General features: G+C 39.0%; 1 protein-coding gene across 26 annotated transcripts in view; it reads right to left on the reverse strand.

Moving 5' to 3' along the window:
• The window catches only part of nbeaa (neurobeachin a), a 925,612-nt gene that overhangs the window by 643,095 nt on the left and 256,287 nt on the right, over nucleotides 1-26,230 (reverse strand). For all 26 annotated transcript variants that reach the window (XM_051927338.1, XM_051927337.1, XM_051927335.1 and 23 more), the window contains exons 3-7: nucleotides 13,536-13,636; nucleotides 13,165-13,260; nucleotides 11,240-11,361; nucleotides 7,318-7,444; nucleotides 2,268-2,387 (exon numbers count right to left, since the gene is read on the reverse strand). In XM_051927338.1, coding sequence (XP_051783298.1) covers nucleotides 2,268-2,387; nucleotides 7,318-7,444; nucleotides 11,240-11,361; nucleotides 13,165-13,260; nucleotides 13,536-13,636 — 566 coding nt within the window. The remainder of the gene's footprint in view (nucleotides 1-2,267; nucleotides 2,388-7,317; nucleotides 7,445-11,239; nucleotides 11,362-13,164; nucleotides 13,261-13,535; nucleotides 13,637-26,230) is intronic.

Genomic DNA, 26,230 nt, shown 5'->3' on the forward strand with positions numbered 1-26,230 from the left:
CCACATGATATTCTCATTATGGCAGAACGTTATAATACTACATCTACCTTACTGCTCTGACTCTAGCGACATTAGTAAATACAGGGTACTAATTAACAAGAAACGCAATGGTTTTCGGCCACATTGCCGTCAGCTGTGTCATTATTTTCTCTTTCGGTTTTATTTTCAATATATATTGGCGTGGTGGCCCCTGGGATTTGGCGGTCCTGTGCAGGTGCACAGTTTGCACATGCCAAAGGCCGCCTCTGAGTGCATGTATGGTTTTATCCTGGGTACTCTGGTTTACTCTCACATACAAAAGACTGTCAAGTCATGGTTGATTGTAAAAAAAAAAATAAACTCGTTTACTTAAATTACGTGTGGTTATGTGTGCAAATATGATTTATGATGGACTAGCGCTATCCCTGTGTCCAGCAAAACTGGTCTAGCACTGGTAGAACAGTTTCATTTCCCTTTGGTTCAGCACTGGAGTGAAACAGTTTGGAAAATAAAAAAATTATTACTTCAGTTTTTAAAATACATAGCTTGTTCAATCTCCCTTTCATTTAGATCAATCATTGTTTAGAATGATGCTTTTCTACTCTACACCCTTTAAAAAAATCACTCTCTTAAACATTCTGTTAAGTTTTACTTCAGGACAGTTTTGCTTTTGGCCTCACAATGTCTTCACAGATACATCCAAATATGCTGATGTTATGAAAGTCAGTGATCAACAAAATCTAATATACAGGTAAGCAAAATTCAGTTTTATAAACAAACACTTCAGAAACCAATTGAGAGGCAAGTAAAGACAGATGATGGTGAAATACACTGCTTTTTTACTATTCTGTTAATTTAGCAAAAAACTCAACTGCATATAGTAAGGATAAGTTCAGTTTTTTCTTTACAATTGTCATATATATTAATTTGCCACATGAACGAACATGTGTTCTAAAGTGAAGCCTGTTGTTGTGCTTTATAATAAAGGTAAAAACCACCAGAGTCCAACATTAAAAACAAAAGCATTGAAACTCACCCAATATGTACATTTTTTAAAACCAAGAATGTTACAGAGGATTGATCTGTGTCTTGACATTGTACACATACAGTATTGCAAAACAACATATCGATATCATTTCAAAAATGATATGGACAACCCTTGATGGCCATGGGCATGGTTACATGCTGTTGCTGACATTATTGAATGTTGAGGCACAGATGTGAACTGCTGTCTCTGTTCTACAGAAAGCCAGACAGTATTAACTGATAAAAGTCACACTTACCCTTACTCAGTCTTTCTCCACGTAGAAGCATATTCCTGCCACTCAGAAAAATTATTGCGTTATTTTGCAAAATATATGATGCCCTGTTGCCGCTATTATCATGTATGCTTGTGCTTCAATGGTCTTGTGAGAGAAAGGCTGAATATACATTCAGTTTTAATTAGGATGAAGTTTGATACAGATGCTTTAGCACAGGTGGTAGCACCGACCTCTCATTCCTGCCTCACAGTGCCTGAATCTGTATGAAGTTTGCACATTCTCCCCATGTATCTATGGACTGACTAGTATCAGCAAGTATCAGTGAGTTAATTCACTCAAACACATTGTTCTCAGTTCTTTTATTACCTCCGGAAATGCTATAAAATTCGATGCTTGGTTTGATCAAAATGGATCCATAACTCAAGAAAATAGTACCAAGAAACTGTGATAAAATGTATTTCCATTATACACTCTTGGCTGCAAAAATGAACATATTTGGGAAGTTTTCATTTTTTTGTTTTCACATTGAATTTACATTGAAATATAAAGTATAAGAGCAGACTAGGTATTTCTTAAATATTAAAAAAATGCTTAACTTTACAATTCAGTTTTGTGCAGCCAATTAATATATACAATTAAAACGAAGAAATAAACTCAACCTGAAAAATAACAAATACCTTTTATTGTTGGAATTAGTGTCTAAGTAATCTCATCTACTGAGTTGAGACTACCATTGCACATGAAATATTCACTTTAAAAAGGTTGATCCTCCTTATAGGAAAGAACTAATTTTTATTGACCTGCTAAGTTAATTAATTACAGCACAAAACAACATCAGCCATACCACATCCTGCTAGAAAACTATCATTTTTATCCTTGGCAAGGAGAAAAACAAATATTTTTTTAATGCTGTTGAGGGATTTAGTTAGGAATGCTACAAGTATTAACATTATTTTTGCAAAGCTAAATCTCAGAGGTATATAGCTGTTATATTACTTTAGAGTATGACAGAATTCATGTACTTACGTCATTCGTGTTAACATGCCAGGCCATATCACCATAAGACACTAGCTGTCCATTGACATAACATCGAATTTCACTGTTTCGCCAGCGGTTGTAGATGTGAACAATGCTGATCATGTACCACTGAAAAGAAAAAACTATTTATTTTACTGTAAATCTTTCTGGGGCCTCCCTTTGTTGGGAGAGCTTTGAGTAGTGAGAAAAGTGCTATATAAAATGTAAAGAATTATTTTTATTAAATCTGTCCATATATCGTATTTCCAAAATATACAGTATTTAAGTGTACATAGTTACTTGAAAAACTGTGATTATCTTTGTAGACACTAAACAAGTCCAACAAGAAACAAAATCTCATTCATATTCATTGTTATAAAGGTAATGTAAGAGCATAATTTAAACATTTAAAAGGCAAAAGCGTGTTAATAAATAATAATAATATAATCACTTAAACATGCAAGTAAAACTTATGAAAAACTTTTTTTTCCAGAATAGTTCAAGATCACAACAAAGATAGAAAGGTTTTTATTGTCAATGATGCATCAACAGCACTCTCATCATAAGGATTTCATAGAACAGCATTTCCTGTAGTTTGGTCATACTGTATAGTTTTCAGTCTAAAAAGGTTGAAGGTTTTATTACTCAATTCTGTCATGAATACATTTTAAAAAGCACACTATTACTACAATGTCTAACCAAATATAAAATCTATATACTGCTTTGAACTACTCTTTAGAAGTATTCTGTATTTGCAGCTGAAGTCAAATTAAAAATATTGTTTTGATAAACATTAACGTTTCACTGCATTATGAACATAAAAAAGAAAAAATGCCAAGGTACTAAATAATTAGACTTTGCACTGTTGTATATAACAGCAAATCAAGTCAAGGCAAGAGGGATTTATTGACATACTGTATACTGTATACCCATACCTTGGTACCTTATACAGTGGTATGAAATTACATTTCCCAGGGCCACTGTGCAATATTTAGACAATACAGCATGATGAGTAATTTACTTACGTGAATGGAAAACAATGAATACCATCTATACAACTCAGTAAAATCATATTGACAAAAATTTGGCAATAAAATTTAATCAATAATATTTCCAAGGAGATACAATTGACAAGATCTGCAACATTCAAGTGCAGGAGTAGCAATGATTATGAGATGGTTTACAGTATGAACTGAAGTTGCTATGAAGTATAAACATATTTATATATAAAAAAAAATCAGTTATAAGAAAAACATAAAAAGCAGCATCAATTGTGCAAAGTAATACAGAACAAACAGTAATTTGAGGTGACAAGATGTTCAGGAGGCTGAATGCCTGTGGGAAGAAGCTGTTCTTCAGTCTAGAGATGTGAGTTAGTTAATAGCTAAGAGGTCTCAATATCTCACCAAGAATTTAAAAGTTTAAGATTTCAGGATTATGCTTTAGAATTTGTTGTTTCAAAAAACTTTGTTTACTTTTGTTTGTTCCCTTTTAATTAATATTTGGAATTGATTAAGGTTTAATAATTTAACAATGAGATTTGATGATTCCATTTCAAATTAATTTTTAATTTTTAATTTTATTATTTAATTCAAGTATTCATTATTATTTTGTTCATTTTCTTTTCAACTGTTCTCTACTTTTATTAAATTTTCTTTTTGTAATTGTGTCTATTTCTCAATTTATATATTTTTTTTCTTACAGTATGTGCATATTTTACATATTACCAATGATTTTCTGTTGGGTTTCTCATGTCTGCATTGTTGCCTTCAACCTCCCAAAGAGGGAGGTTTGACTGTCCCTGCCTTGTTGGCAGATGTAGCTGGGATAAGTGATGGCTACCTCCTCCCCTGTAATGATTAAAGTGGGTACAGTAAATGGATGGCTAACTGCTACTCCCTATTCTTGTGGAATTATCTTCTGTTGTTCAGTTAAAATCAACAATAAATAAAAACTGTAAGTAACCTATGGAAACTATATATAAGGATTGACTCAAAGCCAGATACTATCACCACAAATTACTTCAAACATAAACAGTAGATTCATTTACATCTTCTTACTGCTAATACTAGATATTAAAAAAATGAATTTAGTAATTATATTACTAATGTAGAGACCTATTTAAACAGACAATATACCTAGTTTATACTTGAATTCTGCAAACTTTTATCCTCTGCAGTTTTAAATAATGATACAGAAGTCTTGATGGTTTATTTTAATATTTACATAGTTGTTGAAATTGATATAATTAACAAATGTTTGTTATACCTCTAAATTGAAAAAAGTCTAGAACACTCCAATAATTATGAAGTCGATCTACTTGCACTATAACTAAAACCCCTACTACTAACCTTAAAGAAGAAAGATCTGATTTTATTTACACTTTTTGCTACAGTACATCAGTTTAAATCATTAAAACAAAAATATTCATTTTTGTAAAACTTACTTTTTAGATGGCAAATACTTAAAACGTCAATAAGCAGTTTGTGAATAAGAAGCAGTGAAAATGAACTCGGTATGGTTCTGTGATACACTACAATTCTTTAATTAAAAATGGTAGACAGTAGAGAACAAAATTCCAATTTTACCATATTGCATGACTGAAAGCATTAAAAAGTGTATATAAAAAGTTACATCACCTATTATAATATTATATTTATTGTAATTTAAAAGGAACACCTAGAAATAATCTTTGCACATATTTAAGAACAGTTCTTAACTTAAAAAATAACTGGAACTGCCATATAGATTCCGTTAATATAAATGGCATTGGCAACGGTATATTTAACAAAAAACAAATATAGTAGCATTTGATTAAAGCTTGAACAATATTATTGCTTGCTAATACTATGGGCGGAGCGGAGGCTCTGAGGCTAGGGATTTTCACTGGCAATCGCACTGTTGCCAGTTCGAATCCCGTAAATGCCAAAAGTGACTCCTTCATTGGGCCCTTGAGCAAGGCCCTTAACATTCAATTGCTCCATCCTGAAAATGATGTTAATCTGCATCCAGCCCTGCATGGAGGCCCTTCATCAACCTGCAGGGAAAAACCTGGGGGTTGTTGGGAGAATTGGCACTCTGGCCACCATAAAAAATCTCACACTGTTCCATCCCATCTAAACTTGTGTGGTGCTGAGGTGTCACCCGTTGCATGGCTGCACTCGGGTCCTAATCTGGGGATCCTGAGCTGATTTGCAATGTGGTGGGTGCAGCAATGCGCTGTATCAGCGTGTGCTCCTAACCTCTTCCCAGAGAGTTCAATTTTTAATAAATTTTAAAACACTTATGAAAACATGTGTTCACTTTTTACAAGTAAAAACAAGACAATGCATTTGAATTTGGAATGTTTTACGAATTAGAAAACTAATACAATACAATACAAAGCAGGAACATTTTCACCACATGTCAGTGTAATTCATACTGCAATGTAGAAAACTCTTGTATTTAGGATACTCATTTATGATACAAGTACTGCTTAATTTAATGAGCTGAAATAAATTACCTAGTGTGTAAGCACAATTAAACAGTGCTGTCACCATATACTTTTAAAACCCACAGCTGACAGGATTTCCAAATATTAAAAGGAAACTGGGGCATTTCTTTCCACATCATCACTAATATGTTAACTTTTTTATATTAGCATTTTGAACACTAGGAGCCACTCTTGAGTCCTCCAGAATCCAAATTAAAGCCAAGAAGGCTAAATATATAAACAGTGGCACATGGAGTTATGTCTTAAAAAAAAAAGTAAACCTAAAGCTATCTGAGCCAACTTCTCTTGAATCCTGTGTTTATCTGTGGAATGATTCATTCATCTACCTATCATCATTTTGTCATAAAGCATCCTTGTACTTTCTATCTTTGTCTGCCTCTAACACTTCTGACTTCTCTGTTTCTTTCTCATTCTTCTCTCACAGCAGAGAGGCTTGTAATCCTGCAGAAATCCCACAGTACTTGCAGGACCCAACTCTCTGTCTAAATCTAAGTGTTAAGTGGACTTAATGTCACAGAATCACTATCAGCTAAGCACTGGAATTATTTCTGGGGTTAGTCTAGGCTTACTTTTACAACAGAGACATCAGCCATTAGTTATTTCTATTTACCCTTAGTGCTCAGTCAACTTTGAGTCGTCAGTTTCTATAAGATGGCTCTGTCCCCAAAAGATTCTCAACCACTTAAATGGTGGCAGCTAATTCCCTACTCTCAGAGTCTAGGACAGTGTGCTGTCTTCTCTCACCAAGGAAGTGTTAACCATTTGTCAGTTGTGGAGAGGCAGGTATCATCGGTACATGCAGCCTTGCCAAACAAACAAACAAACAAACAGCCTAAAAGAAAACATACCACACTCACTGATTTAGCCAGAGAGGATTGTGAAGAAGTGCTTGGAAGTATAAATATCTTATTTTATTCTGAAACATGTGTTGTAGTACTGTGTCTTGGGTTTGGGGCTTGGTGTCGCCCCTTTGTGGTCACAATAGCTAATTTTACAAATGAGAACATTTGGTCCATAAGGCTTGATCGATTAGTGAAGAGATTCGTTGTTACAAGTTAAGTGATAAATAATGCTTTAAAAATATGTAACTTAACTCAAAAAACTAAAAAAAGATTTTTTCAGTTTACTTTCAATTTTAAATCTATCTGTAGTGTCTCTTCAAACAGAATACAAACTACCATACTGCAGCTACTGCTATGGCCCTAAAACCATTAATACACTATAACATTTTATAGTGTGTTGATACAAGTTGATACTATAATTAAAAACCAAAGCATCCTTTTACAACAGACTGCCTTTGTCTGTATCAGTGACTGTGTGTTCACTCCAAGATACAAATACTTTTCCTCACCTAAAGGTGAGGCGTTTTGATGTATTCCAAGATATGTGATAAGATCAGAATTTGATGCTATTTAACCTTTACCTCACAGGTACAAGAACAATGTATACAGTATGTATACATTGTCTATTAATTATAGAATATTTTCACTACTATCAGAGGAGTGACTCACAATAACAATTACAGTAACATGCAGAATATTTAAACTGGATATACAAAAATCTTACTTTCTGAGGTTGAAAGTCGTACTTCACACAATGCTGAAAACCTTTCCCTTTCGATTTTAACGAAGTGACTATTAAACAGTTGCCAACAAAATGTGCTGAGTAGCCAACTCCTTTGCTTGTTCGAAAGCTGAAAAAGAAACACATGGAAGTAATACTTGAATACAAGTTGAAATTATTTTTGTTATCAAAACATTTTTAAAACTCTGTCCAATTCAGTTGTCTACTCTTTGCACAAGTAATCATGTGCAAAATGGCATTCACAAGCTAGGATAAAGTCACATTAAAGAATAATAACAAGCAGGCAAAAGAAATCAAAAATACAGGCATTAAGTTAAAAAATTAATATGAACTAAAGACAAGTGAAACTGTAAGGCAGATTATAGTTGCTGAAAAGTTAAAAAAACAGGAATACTAACCTAGGAAAGGGAGAATGAAAAAGTAGATGAGGGAGTAGGTCTGGAAATTACTCCACTACTTTGTTTATGCTCTGGTGGGCATTATTACTGCAAAATTCATTTATCTATCAACTAGTCTTTTCTTTCATTTTTAATCAATTTCTAGTATCTAGCTATTATACATTAGCTATATTTCATAGCTAATAGTTATTATTAATAAAAAGAATTGCTTGCATACTGGGGATAGTTGTGACTGCTCTTGTTACTTTAAAAAAGTTATTTTCATTTTTTTTTAATTTATCTCATCAAATCCAGTTTGTGAAAGATAATTTAAATGATTTTATTCTAACAACACTTAAAGTGTACTTGAAGGACAAATATTCTAACACATTTCACACAAAAACAAAACTTCAAATGATGAGGGCACCATAATTAATCACTTAAATCTCCAAAGTAGGTGATGACTACTGAAGATTATCCACTGTTATTCTCTACAAAAAATACTTCAGTTACAAATAGAATTCATTCTACTGACCCAAGCAAAAATCTGAGAAAAACAGAGAAACTTTTACTTATGTTACTTCATTCTTATTAGGTAAATGGAAGAAAGGCTAAAACAATAGTTAGCCTAGCAAAATACACAAGAAAGAACTCTAGAATGCTTCCACTGAAGTCACTAATGCAACCACACTAAAAGTTACTGAACGTAGTTAAATAAGTAAACCAGAAATACTATGGAATGGATTAAACATCAGATTGTAAAGAAAATGAGTTTCTATCTAGAGAATTTTTGATAAAGTAAATATAACACGATTACAGACAACTAGGGACATCATAGGAACTGATACTTTGGTACCAAGTTGACACCAAAATGCTGAAAATGCAACAGTATTAGTTTTTTTACAGTATCAGTACTACCAACTGAAAGTCCATATTGCACTGATGTGTGATTTCAAATACCGAATATACTCGTGCTTAAGTTCTCCCACAGATAAGTCAGCACTTGATTTTACTGTATAATTTCAGGTATTTTATAATGTCAGTCGTATAAGTCGAATGCTAAAAACTCACGCTATTAGTCCAAGAGATTATGATATGCTAACACCCACCTTAGAGAGTAACCACGGAGAGCACTGCCCTTTTTTTTTCTATACATTGTGCCAACATGACCACACAGTAATAACCGAACTATTCTGAAGCGACGTTTGCACCGATTGGTCTTTGTTGTATCTCACACCATCATACACCTTTATCGTAAGAGCATCCGTTATCTACGATGGTGCGTTCGATCAGAAGAAAATATGAAGCTGGTTTTAAATTAAACATTGTTGAAGTAGTGAGAGAAATTGGTAACTGTGCTGCTGCAACAAAACTCGATGTGTCTGAGAAACTGATGTGAGATTGGAGGAGGCAAGAAGATGTTATAAAAAAAATTAAGTGTCACATTTTTGAACAGGCATATAAGTCGGGGTCTGATTTTATGATCGATTTTTCGGGTTTCAAGGCCCAACTTATACGCGAGTATTTGTTTTTTTTTTTTGTTTTTTTTTTTACTTTATTCTGATTTTTTTGTACAGCACTTTGGTCAATAGAAGTTGTTTTAAGATCTTCTTTAAAACAAATTTGCTTTGCAGTTGAGACACAGTGGAACAGTTTAATTATAGTATCTGGCAATATTGGCCCAGCATACCAATGGTCTTCTAACTTGTCTCTGGTGAAATTCAAAGCATTATGTAATGCACAAAAAGATGGCTGTGATTCATGCTTTGAATTATGGCTCTGTAAAGGTGAATTGATCAGGGATGGTTCAAACCTAACCTTATCAGGTAAAATTCTTTTGGTTAAGCAATTTTCAAAGTCTCACTGTACATACGGTGCCCTCCACAATTATCGGCACCCCTGGTCAAGATGTGTTCTTAGGCTTCTAATAAATTCTTATTTTCCCCCCAAAAATATAGGCTCACAACACAAAAAAGAGAAAAATCCAACCTTTAATTGAAGTACATTTATTCATTGGCACCCCTAACAATTCCTATAAAATACATGTAATTGAAGCATTTTTGTAATTTCTAGTTTAGTTTTTAAAGTTGATCAGAGTAAATTGGAACTTTTAATTAGTAATTAATGACTTCCTGTGTTCCTGGGGTATAAATATGACATGACACAGAGTCCTACTGCTCTTAGCTACTCTTCAACATGGGAAAGACAAGAGAACATGCTGTTCAAGTAAGGCAGATGTGTGCCGACCTTCATACTGTATAGTATTACTAGTGATAGGATCTAAAACAAACTGACAACTTTTCTGTGAAAGTACCTAAGCTATAACTTTCTCATTTCTGTAAATGAGATGTTTGTAGATTAATTAACAAGTTTAAAATATCTATATAGTGTCACAGGCGGCTGGGTGCCATACCCAGCCGGGACACCTATTTAGCACCTCTGCCAGGAGAGGACAGCTGCCCTGGTTGCTATGGGGGTCACAGGAACTGAGCTGGGAAGTTCAACCCTATAGGGGTCCATGGCCACTGCCAGGGGGGAGGGTTCTGGATACTGAAGCCCTGGAAGCCAGCACATCCGCCAAACCAGGAAGTGCTGGCAGAAAGTATTCCAGGGTCACCCAGAGTGCTTCCGGTTGCTCAGCTGGCACTTCCACCACACCAGGAAGTGCCAGCGGACGTTCGTCAAGGGGCACCTGGAGCATATCCGGGGCAGCTTAAAAGGGGCCGCCTTCCAACAGTCGGGGAACTGGTGTCGGACGGAAGGAGACAAGGCTTCGGAGAGTGGGAGAAGGCGGCCCGAAGAAGGGCCATTGAGAGAAGGCCGAGAGAGAGGGTGATTGGTGCTGGACTTTATTTTGTAAACAGTTGTAAATAAATCGTGTGAGGTGGACTTAAGACTGTGGTCGGGCTGGCTTTCACAATAGAACAATATTCTCAAACAGCCTTAATCCAGTAAAGGATCTCTTTTTTTTTTGGAAATGTAGCATTTCACTAATTTTTTGGAACTAGAAGGATAAGAAATCCCCTTTATAGAATGGTACAGTTGGTATGCCATTATGGAAATTCTAGATCCTTTCTAGGATAGTATGCCTGTTTTTCATTCTTCATCACAACACAAATATTTCACCTGTGCAATTCTAGGTTTATTACTGAAAACTCTTATCTGGATCCATCGCACTTCCTAATATTATTATAGTATGAATACCCAATATATCCTCAAACCAAAAGTCCACTTCTTTCTCTTAATAGCATTTCTTTTTTGATTTAGATTGACTTTATGAATACTTTTATCTTTGTGTGAGACTAATATGTAACTCTTTGTGTATTTTATTTTTTTTTATTCATAATATGGCTGATATTGCATGGCATCTACATCAAAATGTAACTCAACATTAATCAAAAACTTTTGGTTACTCACCAAGCTGTATAAACAAATCACTCCCAGTTCATTTTATTATATAACATCAACGCTCTCAGTAAATCACAGAATGGCATATAAATACAGTAACATTAAAAGGCTATGCTCACCAGTAAAGGTAGGGCTTGTCTTTGTCTACATTGATGTTATTCAAGGGATCCATTCGAAACCATGTGTTGAGAGTAAAGCCATTTTGGTAAGGCCACTTAGCAATGGGAGGCAATGCAATAGCCTGAAAATGAAAAACATAAATTTAGCTCTGGTACTAGAGGTGCCCTCTTAGCACATTTTGTTAATAGGCAATATTTTATACTTTCTCACTTTTCTCCATCATTTTTTTAGTCTGAATGATAAACACACTTACTTTAAACAAGTCTTTTAGTAGAAAATTGTGAAAATTAAAAAAAAAATAACAGCTCTAATGCAAAAATTGAACTTGCTTCTAAGTATACAGTAAATGACCACCAAAGTTACATTTATTTAAAGAATTGTTATATTGACAGCCTACATATTATTTTGGATTTTCAATAGCACTAACAAAAACAAGTTCAGAGTCACAGGCGAGGGTTTGTTTCAGAAGCATTAGATCGCATGCTGGACAACACACTAGATGTGACATTCCATAACTTTTATGAACTATCATAACCCATCTGCCTCCACTTTCCTTCTCTCGGATATATGGCTTAAGTAAATCAAGAATAGGACCGCCAGATTTCAAAATAGTACTTATCCAGAAACTAACGTGCACGTCATTTGAAATGAGGGTGAAAACCCAGAATAACACTAATGCAGAACATATGATAACTATAAATTTCACGAAGAAAAGTGACTGAGACAAGAATCAAAGCCAGAAGACAGATCCTTAAATATTGGAGACTGCAGCTCTAATAATTCTGATATTACAGACCCCAACTGTAAAATGATGTATTTACCTATCCATTGCTTGAATCTCCAATTTGGAAATAAACAATAGTAATTAAAACACTACAGAACTCTTGCTAATTAAACATATTTGCACTAGCTAAGAGACACAACCTTTTCTTGCTTAAATTAAGCATTTAATGCATTGCATGGACAATGGTTATCAGTGCTAGAATCTGGGTTCGAATATCGAATCAAGTAATCTTTGTGTGAAGACCACATGTTCTAAACTTGTCAATGTGGGCTTTCCTTCAGTACCATTTACAAACTCTAAGCATGTGCATTTTAGGGTTTTTGCCAGATACTGAAAAAACACTGGACCATTCCTTGTAAATTTCTTTCCTAGGTTTAAATAATATATTATGTCATTTTCTCACTGAGGTATCTAAGATGGACCTATGCAGTTTTCAAGTTAAGCAAGATATGTAATCTCACAAGAAAAGTAGTGTTAGGTTATTAGCATCTTAATATCCACAGACTTGTATGTACCAGCAAGAATTATAAAAGCATATTCATGTGTATTGAAGAGATATGCTAAACATAATACATTTGAATCTAAATTACTCAAAGTCAGATGTAGTATAACATAAGAGTCCCTTCACAAAGCATCACCATGAACTAAGAATAGTCAAGGCAACATTATGTGTTTTAAATACTATAACAGTACTTCCAGTGCTGATAGCTTGAAATGTTCTGCCAAATTTAAAAAAAAAAAAAACAATAAGGATAGTTTTTCCTATTAGGTAAATAAAGTGACAAATTTTGTCTGTATGATTATGATTTAGGCATTTACTTCAAACAAATAAAATACTTACTCCCAAATTAACAATATAATTTAGAGCTGAATCTCTTTACATAGATTATTGCAAAACTTAAAAACAGCAATGTGGCATGTCATTAGGATTAATATTGCATAATGGGATTCCTGGAAATTCGTTCACATAATATTTATGATGATATGGGATTAAAGGAGAATTTCGATCCAAAGATTGCTCTAAGCACTATTAAATAGAATTTAGTTTTCAAAGAGGGCTGCCTGAATGTCCACATATTTCTGAAAAAATGAAGTGACTGATACATAAAGGAAATGTATAAGAATTCAGTTCAAACTTACTGCTGCACTGCGTCCTGGGAAATTGAAAAAGGTGTCTGGCCCATGCCTTTGAGGCATCTGATTCAAAACTGACAACAATTTGACTGCATGTCTTGGCTAACAGACAAAAAGAATTGAACAGTTGTTAGAAGTATAAGAAATTTTACACAATCATGCATTTGCAAAAGCAGCATTCCCTAGATACCTGTTAATCAATTCTCTGTCAATTACCTCTATCACCTTAATACAACAAATCAATTATCAAGCAACGTAAACAAATTTAGTTTATGGCCCTCAAGAGGGCATTTGTCTCTAGCATCATGCATTGCTAAACTTCTAATCCATTGAACAGCAGTGACATTTGATACAGTTGTTCATTTAAATGTTCTTACCCAGATTCCACTTTCTCCTCGCAACATGCTGAATAAGAGTTTCAGTTCCTTGACGGTTATGCTATAGCTGGCAAGAACTCCCAACATGTCAACCAAAAGATCTGGAAAACACATTTAAAAAATGAATTAAAAAAGAAAGAGACAGCTGAGTGCTAATAGTAGTGGCTTAGTTTATCAATGAAAGAGCACAGGGTGTGCCTTTGCCTGTTGTATATCTTTATTATTATGTTGCTGCTTCAAAAGGCTTCAAACGGCAAAGCATCCCACATAGAATTTTTATGAATATTTTTATTTAAACCACATTCTACATTAAAAAATAGAGTGCAGACACATGAAACCAAGAGGCTTAATTTAGCAAGACAGTCAGATATGGAAATCATTTTTCACTGTTTAAAAAAACTGGATTGAACAAAGAGCAGTCATCACAAGGTGGCACACTTAACCCTACTTTACATTTTTGCTTACCTTTCCCATGTTAACCACCCATCACTTATCAAATCTACTTAATCCAGTTAAAGGTCAAGAAGTTTTCTGTCTCTGCAACTTCATGAACAATATCAACCTTAGACAACAGGGCACACTAACATCCATCCATCCATTTTCCAACCTGCTGCATCCGAACACAGGGTCACGGGGGTCTGCTGGAGCCAATCCCAGCCAACACAGGGCACAAGGCAGGAACCAACCCACCGCAGGACACACACAAACGCACCCACACACCAAGGCCAATTTAGAATCGCCAATCCACCTAACCAACATGTCTTTGGACTGTGGGAGGAAACCGGAGCGCCCGGAGGAAACCCACGCAGACATGGGGAGAACATGCAAACTCCACGCAGGGAGGACCTGGGAAGCGAGCCCAGGTCCCCAGGTCTCCCAACTGCGAGGCAGCAGCGCTACCCACTGTGCCACCGTGCCGCCCCACACTAACATCTAATCTGGATATTAACAACATAACATCTGGATCTTAATATTACAATTAATAACAATAATAACAATTTCCATTTTCATGAGTATATTAGAATGTTTTATTTTGCTTCAAAAGAAGTGTTTACTCCAGGTTACAGTTTAAAGAACATTACCCACTATAATAATTTTCTATTTTTTCAGTATGATGAAATATACAGCAGAACTACGACCTTGATACATACTGTATATTATCCACTGATATGGCTTGTAAATCAGTTACAAGACAGGATCCAAATCTAAATTAAAAATAGCAATCAGCACTAGTAATAACGAACAAGGTGCCAGAGAATGACATCATGTTGCATGCTGGACATAACATAATATTTAAATATGAAATTCACTGTACTACTGCATATGCTGAACTTTTGTAATATTTTTGCACACTTCACCAGTCAGGATTGACAATCATATCTTTAGCTGTTTTAGGTTCAATTCAATGTATTATTTTATGTACTTTACATATGATTATATGGGCAAAAGCAATGTAAATCGTGAGTAATTTTCTTTCATTTTCTAAACTTATTTCAGAACAGAATGTGGTATAGCGGGTCTGCGGATCAAAAAAAAAACGTGGCTGTTTTAATAAAATAATCCATTGGCTGGCTCATTCTCCGTGGGTGCACTCGCACAGTTGCGAGGAGTTCGTGAAGTAATTGGGGCAAGACGCACCTGCACATGAAGATGCAGTCTTTCTCAATTGCTTCATTGGCTTCCTGCAGTGCGTGATTGAGACACTGTGCCCATGGAGCCTTAAAAACGAGTTGGTGCAAGAGAAGAGAAGAGAAAGAGGACTGCAGGTTAGCGAGAGGAGAGAAAGGAGCAGGAGTGAATTCATGCTTAGAGAGAGAAGCAGGTGGATGGGAATGGTGCCCCAGGAGGTAGTGTGTGGCCAGCACTCAGGAGGGGGCATGGGGATCACTCCTGTTGAGCAACCAGGGAGCAGGAGTGATTGTTACACTTAGGAGTATCCTCTCCCTGGGTGGAGCCTGCGATTGGCAGCGGTGGGAGAATGGCACACTTTCCCTGGGTGGAGCCTGGGAAGACAGCGGTGGGTGTGGGAGCAGGGTCCGATGGCTCCCCGTAGAATGCCGTGGACCAGGCAGCAGTGACACAGGCCAGGACTGAAGGATGTCTACGGCTGTTGGTGGACATCTCTCTGTGCTGCAAGGTCTGAGTAGAATAAACCAGAGAGGCGTTGGTTTTTAAAGGAAAGCACCGGCGATTGAGAATTTTAAAGAAGAATCCTGCCTGAATTTTAACCTTGTTTTAATGGATTTATTTATTTGATCATTTTAACCTCAACTAACACTTGCATGTTTATATGGTTATTTGTTTATTAACTTTTGAGGACTATGATTTTTGAACACTTGTTTTTGGTGAGTTTTTAATAAAAGCACTTGCACTTTTCATCACCCCCTTGCTTGGTGTTTTTTGTCCTTATCTGCTCAGCTTATCCTGGTCATGACTATAGACAGTGTCGAGTTCAAGAGGCTTCCATTATGGAAAAGAGAGCAAGAAGCTGACCCGCACCATCACACAGACTTGCTGAGAGATGAAGCTTATCCAGGCAAAACTGAGCACAGATCAGGAATCAAACCAAGGCAGGTTGCCAGTCCACACAACCAACCTAAACCTGCCTATCAGCCTGACCTGCACATCTTGAGTCTACGTGAGTAAACCTGAGTGGCTACAGAAACCCCATAAACAAAGGAAGAACTCTAAACACAGTGCAAGGGCTGTGATTTGAACCCAGAACTCATGAGCTGTGAAGAAAAACAGGCAAGCAAGAACACAAATAAAACAGGTAAATCTGCAAATAAAGTATATATAAAACATAAAACAATGAAATATGTTGGCACTGGAAAATGTAATTGCATTCTATCTGTATGCGTAGTACCCCTGCCTTGTGCTGCTCTCACTGGGCATCATGGAGGCAAACGCAGGATCTGCAAAAGGCAACTGTCTTAGCCAAATGAGCCAAATGCTACTCCCATACACACATTAAACAGGTTCAGTCCTAAACCAGATAAGTGACATGGAAAATGGGCAGATGGATATAAAATATAAATATATAGACAATTATTATATAAAAGTTTACAGTTTATGCATATATGTGTTTGTGTGGGTGAGATCAATGGATGAAGACAGAACCATAATTCCACCACATGATCGACAGTTTCCAATGATAATTTTGGAGGATAATGCAGTTTGGACCAGGCTACAGATAGTAACATGCAGTACAGAACAGCCATTGAGTTGTGAAAGGCCCTGGTTGAGAGTGTTATGGCATTGACAAGTCTAGTGGCTATGATACTTGGGTTGTCCCACTGGATAAAGGAGATTTTAGAGTTTTTGAGCGCTGGCTCTACCTAACTTTCACTTTTATTACCGGACGATGAATATACAAGCTATTAAAACCTGGACATTAACACAAAGATGAACAGACACAGGCTCGGTCCGCAGTAGAAATAAAATCCGGCAGTACTTCTTTATATTCCTTGCTTTGTAGCCCAATAAGTACAAGTCATCGCCAATATACTAATAACCCAATAGTACTTCACTCACTCAGAATATGGAACTAATGTAGGAAGCATTTTAAGATAGAGAAGCTTTTATCTGTGGCACCTCTGCACAAGAAGCACCTTTTTGCACCCTCTGAAACATACACAGTTTTTAATGTTTGGAAAATATTTGGGATTAAATTACTTAGAAATCTGTATATAGACAAAGTCTTCGCATCCTACAAACAACTACACTCTAAATTTAACTTTCCAGCAACACATGTCTTTCACTGCCTTCAAATTAGAAACTCTATTCCAGAAGAAAAATTGATCAGTCTTGAGAACAAAAAGAGTTTTTGAGCACTTCGTTACTGCACCCTATGGTAAGCCACTTAAACCTCTTCCCATTAAATGACGGTTGCAACCAAATTAACCCTACTTGTAAGAAACACTGTTTCACAATCATACTGTATTAAGGAAGGACAAAGTATATTGGTGGCTAAACTAGACTTGTATAAGATTGTGAGCTTGTGATGGTCTGGAACTAGATAAACAAGGTTGAAAATGGAGGATGAATGGATCATAACATCATAAAATAAAAGCAACACAGTATAGTCTCTTACTTTCTACAGAAAATTATTAGCTAGTCATCAAGTTCCTTCATATGTTCTTTACTTAATCACTACAAGCTTTTGTTAATCAGCTTAGCCAGTCAACAGTAAGATACACTTAATTTTATTTCTTTTCAGACCATTTTAAGGCAAAATCTAATCCACCACATACTACTTGTGGAAAGTTCAAGTCTATGTTATTGTCAATTGATCTCATGTATACGCAGTCCAGTTAGAAGGCAGGAGGAAGCACACTGTGGCCAAAAGCACTAAAATGAATTACATCTTGGTAGTCGTCTGGTGAGTAGAAAATGTAATTAAAAATATGAACTTTCTTTTTTTTTGGTTTATGGCAAACCATAATTGCTTTTCAACAATTAAAAGGGTGGGAATGTATTGCACTTTGCTGACAAGTTTTATTATACCATATATATATTGTTGTGGAAATTATAATGTTAGAATTTGCCATGCTATGTAGGACACAGTGAGTATTGTCCCATTTTGTTAGGCTTTCAAAAGCACACAAGGCTTTCTAAATGAAAGAGAAGAGATTTAGCAAAGATTAAGAAAACCAGTTACACTGCATTCCAGAATGAATTATCCAACAGCCTTACCAACATTTGGCAAAGTTTGCTTTCTAAGTTTTATCTGAAAACTGTTAATTAAGTTTGACATCACTGCCTTTATTGTGAACTGATGAGGAGGACATTTTTCCAGTGATCACCAATTTTACTGGCAATGAAAAAGCTGGCTGAAGCCTGCACTAAAATCTGTTATGTAACTTTGAAAGTGTAACTTTGACTGCAAGACATATTTTAATATTATGGACACTTCCTGTGACAAATAGTATGTGGATCAAGATGTAGAATTTTTTATTTACTTTCCATCTCTGTCACATAAACAATTTGGCAGCAGTTTTTAATATGAAACAGTTTATCCCAAATTCTGAATCAAAGTATTTGTAGTCAATGTCACCCACTTATCTGTAAGGTAGGGATACCCTCTGCCTTCTCAAGCTATAAATGAACAATAGTCTTCGCCTATTCCTACATTTTTGAAAGAAAACGCTAGTTATTTATGAGCGACAGGGCAGCTTATATTCTGGCTTCAATTCGGACAGCATGCTTTTGGAGGATGTACCTTCCACTAAAATAAGTGGTTGCATGTCCTCAATGGTGACATCAGCAAAAGAATTGAAAACAATTGTGCTATATTAAAATTTTCATTTGCATTTTTATTTTGGTATACAAACAATTTGTTATAATCATGATTCTCTGAGGAACAAGATAGGCGAACATCTTTTATTTAAAGAAATGACTGAATGGTAATACAACTTTAAAAGGACGCATAAAAAAATTCCTCCTCTCTTCATAAGTTATCATGCTTGATATACACCTATGCTGTATAACTCACTACTTTTCTCTCGGATGTTCTCTAGGTGCAAATCTAGTAGGTCAATTATACCTAAATAACAAGATATACATTTGCAAACACTAGAAATTGCATTAAAAATAAAAAAATGGAATACACGGGGTGGCGCAGTGGTAGCGCTGCTGCCTCGCAGTAAGGAGACCTGGGTTCGCTTCTGGGGTCCTCCCTGCGTGGAGTTTGCATGTTCTCCCCGTGTCTGCGTGGGTTTCCTCCCACAGTCCAAAGACATGCAGGTTAGGTGGATTGGTGATCCTAAATTGGCCTGAGTGTGTGGGAGTGTGTGTGTCCTGCGGTGGGTTGGTGCCCTGCCTGGGATTGGTTGCTGCCTAGCGCCCTGTTTTGGCTGGGATTGGCTCCAGGAGACCCCCGTGACCCTGTGTTCGGATTCAGTGGGTTAGAAAATGGATGGATGGATACTTTTTGCACATTGGGTGGTGATAGTCTTGTGCAAATGGGCCAGTCAAGCAATGCAAGTCAGCATCCTGCTGTCATATAAGGATAAGATACTGAAACCACCAAGCTGTTAGTTGGCAGGTAACTAGACAAGATTTGTAACTTAGTTATGTTCAACCACTTTCTGGGAAATATACTGTAATATTAACATCATATGACAAATTATGCATTCATCATATATACATAAAATCACTCTACACAGCTCACTTAGTCTAAATGAACACAGAATTATGCACTGAAACGAAGGTTGAAAACTCCAGATCTCATAGAAATTGCTCTGCTTTCTGAATGTACGGAGCTAGAAATCCATCAAACAAGAGAGACAAAGAAAGGTACCAGGAGGAGAAAAGCAACCAGCCTGGCCCAGGAAGAAAACTTCCCATTCAAGCCACATATATTTGTAGGAAAGCATAAAAGGGAGTATGAAGAGCAGAGAAGCTTTTCTGACTTGACTAGAATTTTTAAAAAAGATTTAATACTGGTGGGATTTTGATGATGAAGTTGAAAGGAATCACTTCAAATAAGGCAATGCTTATAAATAAAATATATATAGATTTACATGGTCTTGTGAGAGGTCTCCATACATTCTCAAATCTATTTAATTCTGGGTCACAGGGGGTCAAAGCCTATCCCAGCCACAGAGAGCACAAGTCAGGAAACACCCTACACAGAGTCCCAGTTCAGTGCAAGGCACACACATACAATTTTACACAGGGGCCCATTTACTATTGTAAATCACATAATGTAAATGGGAAGAAAACTCCACACAGACAAAAGCATGTAAGCAGAGGATAGTGGGAGTATGAAATATGAATGAAAAATCAGTGTGGTGTCACAGAACAGTTTTTTCTTATTAGCCATATTATAGATAGTACTTATTATTCATAAAAATAATTTACATGTATGACCACAACCATCTGAATAACTGTCAACAGTTAGCTATCTCACCACTGCGAAGTTCATATGAAAACTGCGGCACTCAATTGCAAAAAATTGTGCAACATATAACTTGTTAGACTCAGTTAGCCAACTTATCTTGCAGACAGGGGGCAAAAAGTTGTTATCAGGCAGCTGGAGTACACACACTTCTGGAACGCACAAAGAATGTTCTGTTCCATGCAGCAACCAAGAAGTAACGGAGATTGATTTTTTTAAGAGAAAATACATTTTTATATTGAATTTTGCTCAATGACAAAATGCATTTAATTAGCATGGATGATAGATGGCTAAACTACTAGGCTGCGATACAAATTAGTTAAAAGCATGTAAAAGCTAGAAATCTGCCGGACAGTTAAACATGAGCTTATTACTCAGGACTAATCTATCTATCTATCTATCTATCTATCTATCTATCTAATCAAACATGAGAAAAAAAAACGCTGTAAGTTGGCTGTTTACTTGGTACTTAGATTTCTAATTTAACCTGGCACAGATAAAAGTTTGTATAACTAAACCTTTATGAATTAAACCCAGTGCTGGGTGGAGGTTCATGTTGTGGTTGCTTGTTCAAGGGTAGTGCTTACAGTGGAGTACATGTGTGGTCTTTAAACATGGTTATTTGTCCATGTCCATGGTGTGCCGCTGTCTTTATCAGCAAACTCCAAGTGTTAAACTCACAGGGAAAAGCAGGACTCTTTCTAGCACAAGAGTGTACACGTCAAGGTTATCCTTTTGAAGTAAGGATCTTCTCATTATTCCCACAGTGGGATCAGTCTCTAGAATAAAACTTTGAAGAGTAGATCTAGAAACTAGTGCAAGGTGTCTGGCTCCACGAGTACATAAAAAGTATCTTCCAGAGCTAAGGAAACTGCTGACTCCCAAGAGAATAAAGAGATTTACACACACCTAGTTTAAAGGAAGGTATAATATCTGCTTACTGGGTCTCAGTCCACGTCCATTTAGTTCAACTTGTGGTTACAAACTTAAAATGGTGGCTGTTTGATTTAGAAGGAGTTGGGAGATATACCACTTCAGCATTCATTAATACTTCTTGGTACCAGAAGAAGCACAGAAAGCAAAATGATAAAATGTTAGTAGAGCTGCAGTGTAGTTCTGCCACTCAAAGAAATATGTATGGGTGGGTGCAGATAGCTTTCTGTTTCCCATTAAGTCTATTCTTTTCTACAGAGAAGCTCTTGTGTGCTACTCAATTCCCACTTTGACAATGCCTTGTTGTATGCACAGAGGTATTTCGCAAACCTGTATGAGTGTGTGAATGATTGGTATCCTGTTCTACGGTGATTTCTGATTGACATCCCCCTTAACAAAACAAAACTGCATAGATAGATAGATAGATAGATAGAGAGATAGATAGATAGACTTTATTAATCCCAAGGGGAAATTCACATACTCCAGCAGCAGCATACTGATAAAAACAATATTAATTTAAGAGTGATAAAAATGCAGTACAAGTTAAAAAATGCAAGATGGAGAGTGCGAGGCAGGTATAACAGTCAATAACCTTGTATTGTGTTAACATTTACTCCCCCCAGTGGAATTGAAGAGTCGCATAGTGTTGGGGAGGAATGATCTCCTCAGTCTGTCAGTGGAGCAGGAAAGTGACAGCAGCCTGTCGCTGAAGCTGCTCCTCTGTCCGGAGATGATACTGTTCAGTGGATGCAGTGGATTTTCCATGATTGATAGGAGCCTGCTCAGCGCCCGTCACTCTGCCACAGATGTCAAACTGTCCAGCTCCGTGCCTACAATAGAGCCTGCCTTCCTCACCAGTTTGTCCAGGCGTGAGGCGTCTCTTCTTTATGCTGCCTCCCCAGCACACCACGGTGTAGAAGAGGGCGCTCGCCACAACCATCTGTTAGAACATCTGCAGCATCTTATTGCAGATGTTGAAGGACTCCAGCCTTCTAAGGAAGTATAGTCGGCTCTGTCCTCTCTTGCACAGAGCATCAGTATTGGCAGTCCAGTCCAATTTATTATCCAGCTGCACTCCCAGGTATTTATAGGTCTGCACCCTCTGCACACAGTCACCTCTGATGATCACAGGGTCCAGGAGGGGTCTAGGCCTCCTAAAATCCACCACCAGCTCCTTGGTTTTGCTGGTGTTCAGGTGTAGGTGGTTTGAGTCACACCATTTAACAAAGTCCTTGATTAGGTTCCTATACTCCTCCTCCTGCCCACTCCTGATGCAGCCCACGATAGCAGTGTCGTCAGTGAACTTTTGCACGTGGCAGGACTCAGTTGTATTGGAAGTTCGATATATATAGGTTGAACAGGACCAGAGAAAATACAGTCCCCTGTGTCGCTCCTGTACTGCTGAGCACAATGTCAGACCTGCAGTTCCCGAGACGCACATACTGAGGTCTATCTGTAAAATAGTTCACGATTCATGCCACCAGATATGAATCTACTCCCATCTCTATCATATTGACCCTAAGGAGCAGAGGTTGGATGTTGTTGAAGGCACTAGAGAAGTCCAGAAACATAATTCTTACTGCACCACTGCCTCTGTCCAAGTGGGAGAGGGATCAGTATATTTTATATATTATTAATGTAACTAAATAGTGCTATAAATGAAGCAGAAACAATTTGCAATACTGTAAAAGGATAGGGCAACCCCAAACCTAAATGCCAAATAAACCTAAAGTACACAAAAATTAGTGCATTTACGAAAAACAAAGCACAAGCACATATAGAGTGAACAAGAGAAAATAGAAACCGAAAATAAAGAGCCAAAAACAAAATCGATGCAGCCTCTATGGCAGGCATGTCAAACTCACCACCATTGGTGGGCTGCATCGACTGCCATACGTGCGTCAGCGAGCCGCACTGTAACAAATACTATTATACAAAGCGTGGTGGAGGGGTTTGCGTGTCCCAATGATCCTAGGAGCTCTGTTGTCCGGGGCTTTATGCCCCTGGTAGGGCCACCTAAGGCAAACTGGTCCTAGGTGAGGGATGAGACAAAGAGCGGTTAAACAAACCTCCTATGAAGAAAAACCATTTTGGACAGCGTTTTCCCTTGCCCGGACGCGGGTCACCGGGGCCCCACTCTGGAGCCAGGCCTGGACGTGGGGCTCGATGGCGAGCGCCTGGTGGCCGGGCCTGCACCCATGGGGCTCGGCCGGGCACAGCCCGAAGAGGCAACGTGGGTCCCCCTTCCCATGGGCTCACCACCTATGGGAGGGGCCAAGGAGGTCGGGTGCACTGTGAGTTGGGTGGTGGCCGAAGGTGGAGACCTCGGCGGTCCGATCCTCGGCTACAGAAACTGGCTCTTGGGACGTGGAATGTCACCTCTCTGAAGGGGAAGGAGCCTGAGCTAGTGCGCAAAGTTGAGAGGTTCCGGCTAGATATAGTCGGGCTCACCTCGACGCACAGCTTGGACTCTGGAACCAATCTCCTTGAGAGGGGCTGGACTCTCTACCACTCTGGAGTTGCCCCCGGTGAGAGGCGCCGAGCAGGTGTGGGTATACTTATTGCCCCCCAACTTGGAGCCTGTACATTGGGGTTTACCCCGGTGGACGAGAGGGTAGCCTCCCTTCGCCTTTGGGTGGAGGGACGGGTCCTAACTGTTGTTTGTGCGTATGCACCGAACAGCAGTTCGGAGTACCCACCCTTTTTGGAGTCCCTGGAGGGGGTGCTAGAGGGCATACCTTCTGGGGACTCCCTCGTTCTGCTGGGAGACTTCAATGCTCACGTGGGCAATGACAGTGAGACCTGGAAGGGCGTGATTGGGAGGAATGGCCCCCCTGATCTGAACCTGAGCGGTGTTTTGTTATTGGACTTCTGTGCTCGTCACGGATTGTCCATAACGAACACCATGTTCAAGCATAGGGGTGTTCATATGTGCACTTGGCACCAGGACACCCTAGGCCTCAGTTCGATGATCGACTTTGTGGTCGTGTCGTCGGACTTGCGGCCACATGTCTTGGACACTCGGGTGAAGACAGGGGCGGAGCTGTCAACTGATCACCACCTGGTGGTGAGTTGGCTTCGATGGTGGGGGGAGGATGCCGGTCAGGCGTGGTAGGCCCAAACGTGTTGTGAGGGTCTGCTGGGAACGTCTGGCAGAGCCCCCTGTCAGAAGTAGCTTCAACTCCCACCTCCGGCAGAACTTCGACCACATCCCGAGGGAGGTGGGGGACATTGAGTCCGAATGGACCATGTTCCGTGCCTATATTGTTGAGGCAGCTGACCGGAGCTGTGGCCGTAAGGTGGTCGGTGCCTGTCGTGGCGGCAATCCCCGAACCCGCTGGTGGACACCGGCGGTGAAGGATGCCGTCAAGCTGAAGAAGGAGTCCTACGGGACCCTTTTGTCCTGTGGGACCCCGGAGGCAGCTGATAGGTACCGGCAGGCCAAGCGGAATGCGGCTTTGGTGGTTGCTGAGGCAAAAACTCGGGCGTGGGAGGAGTTTGGGGAGGCCATGGAGAATGACTTTCGGACGGCTTCGAGGAGATTCTGGTCCACCATCCGGCGTCTCAGGAAGGGGAAGCAGTGCAGTGTCAACACTGTATATGGTGGGGATGGTGCGCTGCTGACCTCGACTCGGAACGTTGTGGGTCGGTGGGGGGAATACTTCGAAGACCTCCTCAATCCCATTAACATGCCTTCCAATGAGGAAGCAGAGCCTGGGGACTCAGAGGTGGGCTCCCCCATCTCTGGGACTGAGGTCACCGAGGTGGTCAAAAAACTCCTTGGTGGCAGGGCCCCGGGGGTGGATGAGATACGCCCGGAGTTCCTCAAGGCTCTGGATGTTGTAGGACTGTCTTGGCTGACATGCCTCTGCAACATCGCATGGACATCAGGGACAGTGCCTCTGGATTGGCAGACCGGGGTGGTGGTCCCCCTTCTTAAAGAGGGGGATCGGAGGGTGTGTTCCAACTACAGAGGGATCACACTCCTCAGCCTCCCTGGAAAAGTCTATTCAGGGGTCCTGAAGAGGAGGGTCCGTCGGATAGTCGAGCCTCGGATTCAGGAGGAACAGTGTGGTTTTCGTCCTGGTCGCGGAACAGTGGACCAGCTCTATACCCTTAGCAGGGTCCTGGAGGGTGCATGGGAGTTTGCCCAACCAGTCTACATGTGTTTTGTGGACTTAGAAAAGGCATTCGACCGTGTCCCTCGGGGAATCCTGTGGGGGGTACTCCGAGAGTATGGGGTACCGGCCCCCCTGATAAGGGCTGTTCGGTCCCTGTACGATCAGTGCCAGAGCTTGGTCCGCATTACCGGCAGTAAGTCGAACCCGTTTCCAGTGAGAGTTGGACTACGCCAGGGCTGCCCTTTGTCACCGATTCTGTTCATAACTTTTATGGACAGAATTTCTAGGCGCAGCCAGGGTGTTGAGGGGGTCCGGTTTGGTGGGCTCAGGATTGGGTCACTGCTTTTTGCAGATGATGTTGTCCTGTTTGCTTCATCAGGCCGTGATCTTCAGCTCTCTCTGGATCGGTTCGCAGCCGAGTGTGAAGCGGCTGGGATGAGAATCAGCACCTCCAAATCCGAGACCATGGTCTTCAACCGGAAAAGGGTGGAGTGCCCTCTCAGGGTTGGTAGCGAGATCCTGCCCCAAATGAAGGAGTTCATGTATCTCGGGGTCTTGTTCACGAGTGAGGGAAGAATGGAGCGTGAGATCGACAGGCGGATCGGTGCGGCATCCGCAGTAATGCGGGCATTGCATCGGTCTGTCGTGGTGAAAAAGGAGCTGAGCCGCAAGGCGAAGCTCTCAATTTACCAGTCGATCTATGTTCCTACCCTCACCTATGGTCATGAGCTATGGGTAGT

Source organism: Erpetoichthys calabaricus, chromosome 4, assembly GCF_900747795.2.
Source record: "Erpetoichthys calabaricus chromosome 4, fErpCal1.3, whole genome shotgun sequence".
Taxonomy (NCBI): domain Eukaryota; kingdom Metazoa; phylum Chordata; class Cladistia; order Polypteriformes; family Polypteridae; genus Erpetoichthys; species Erpetoichthys calabaricus.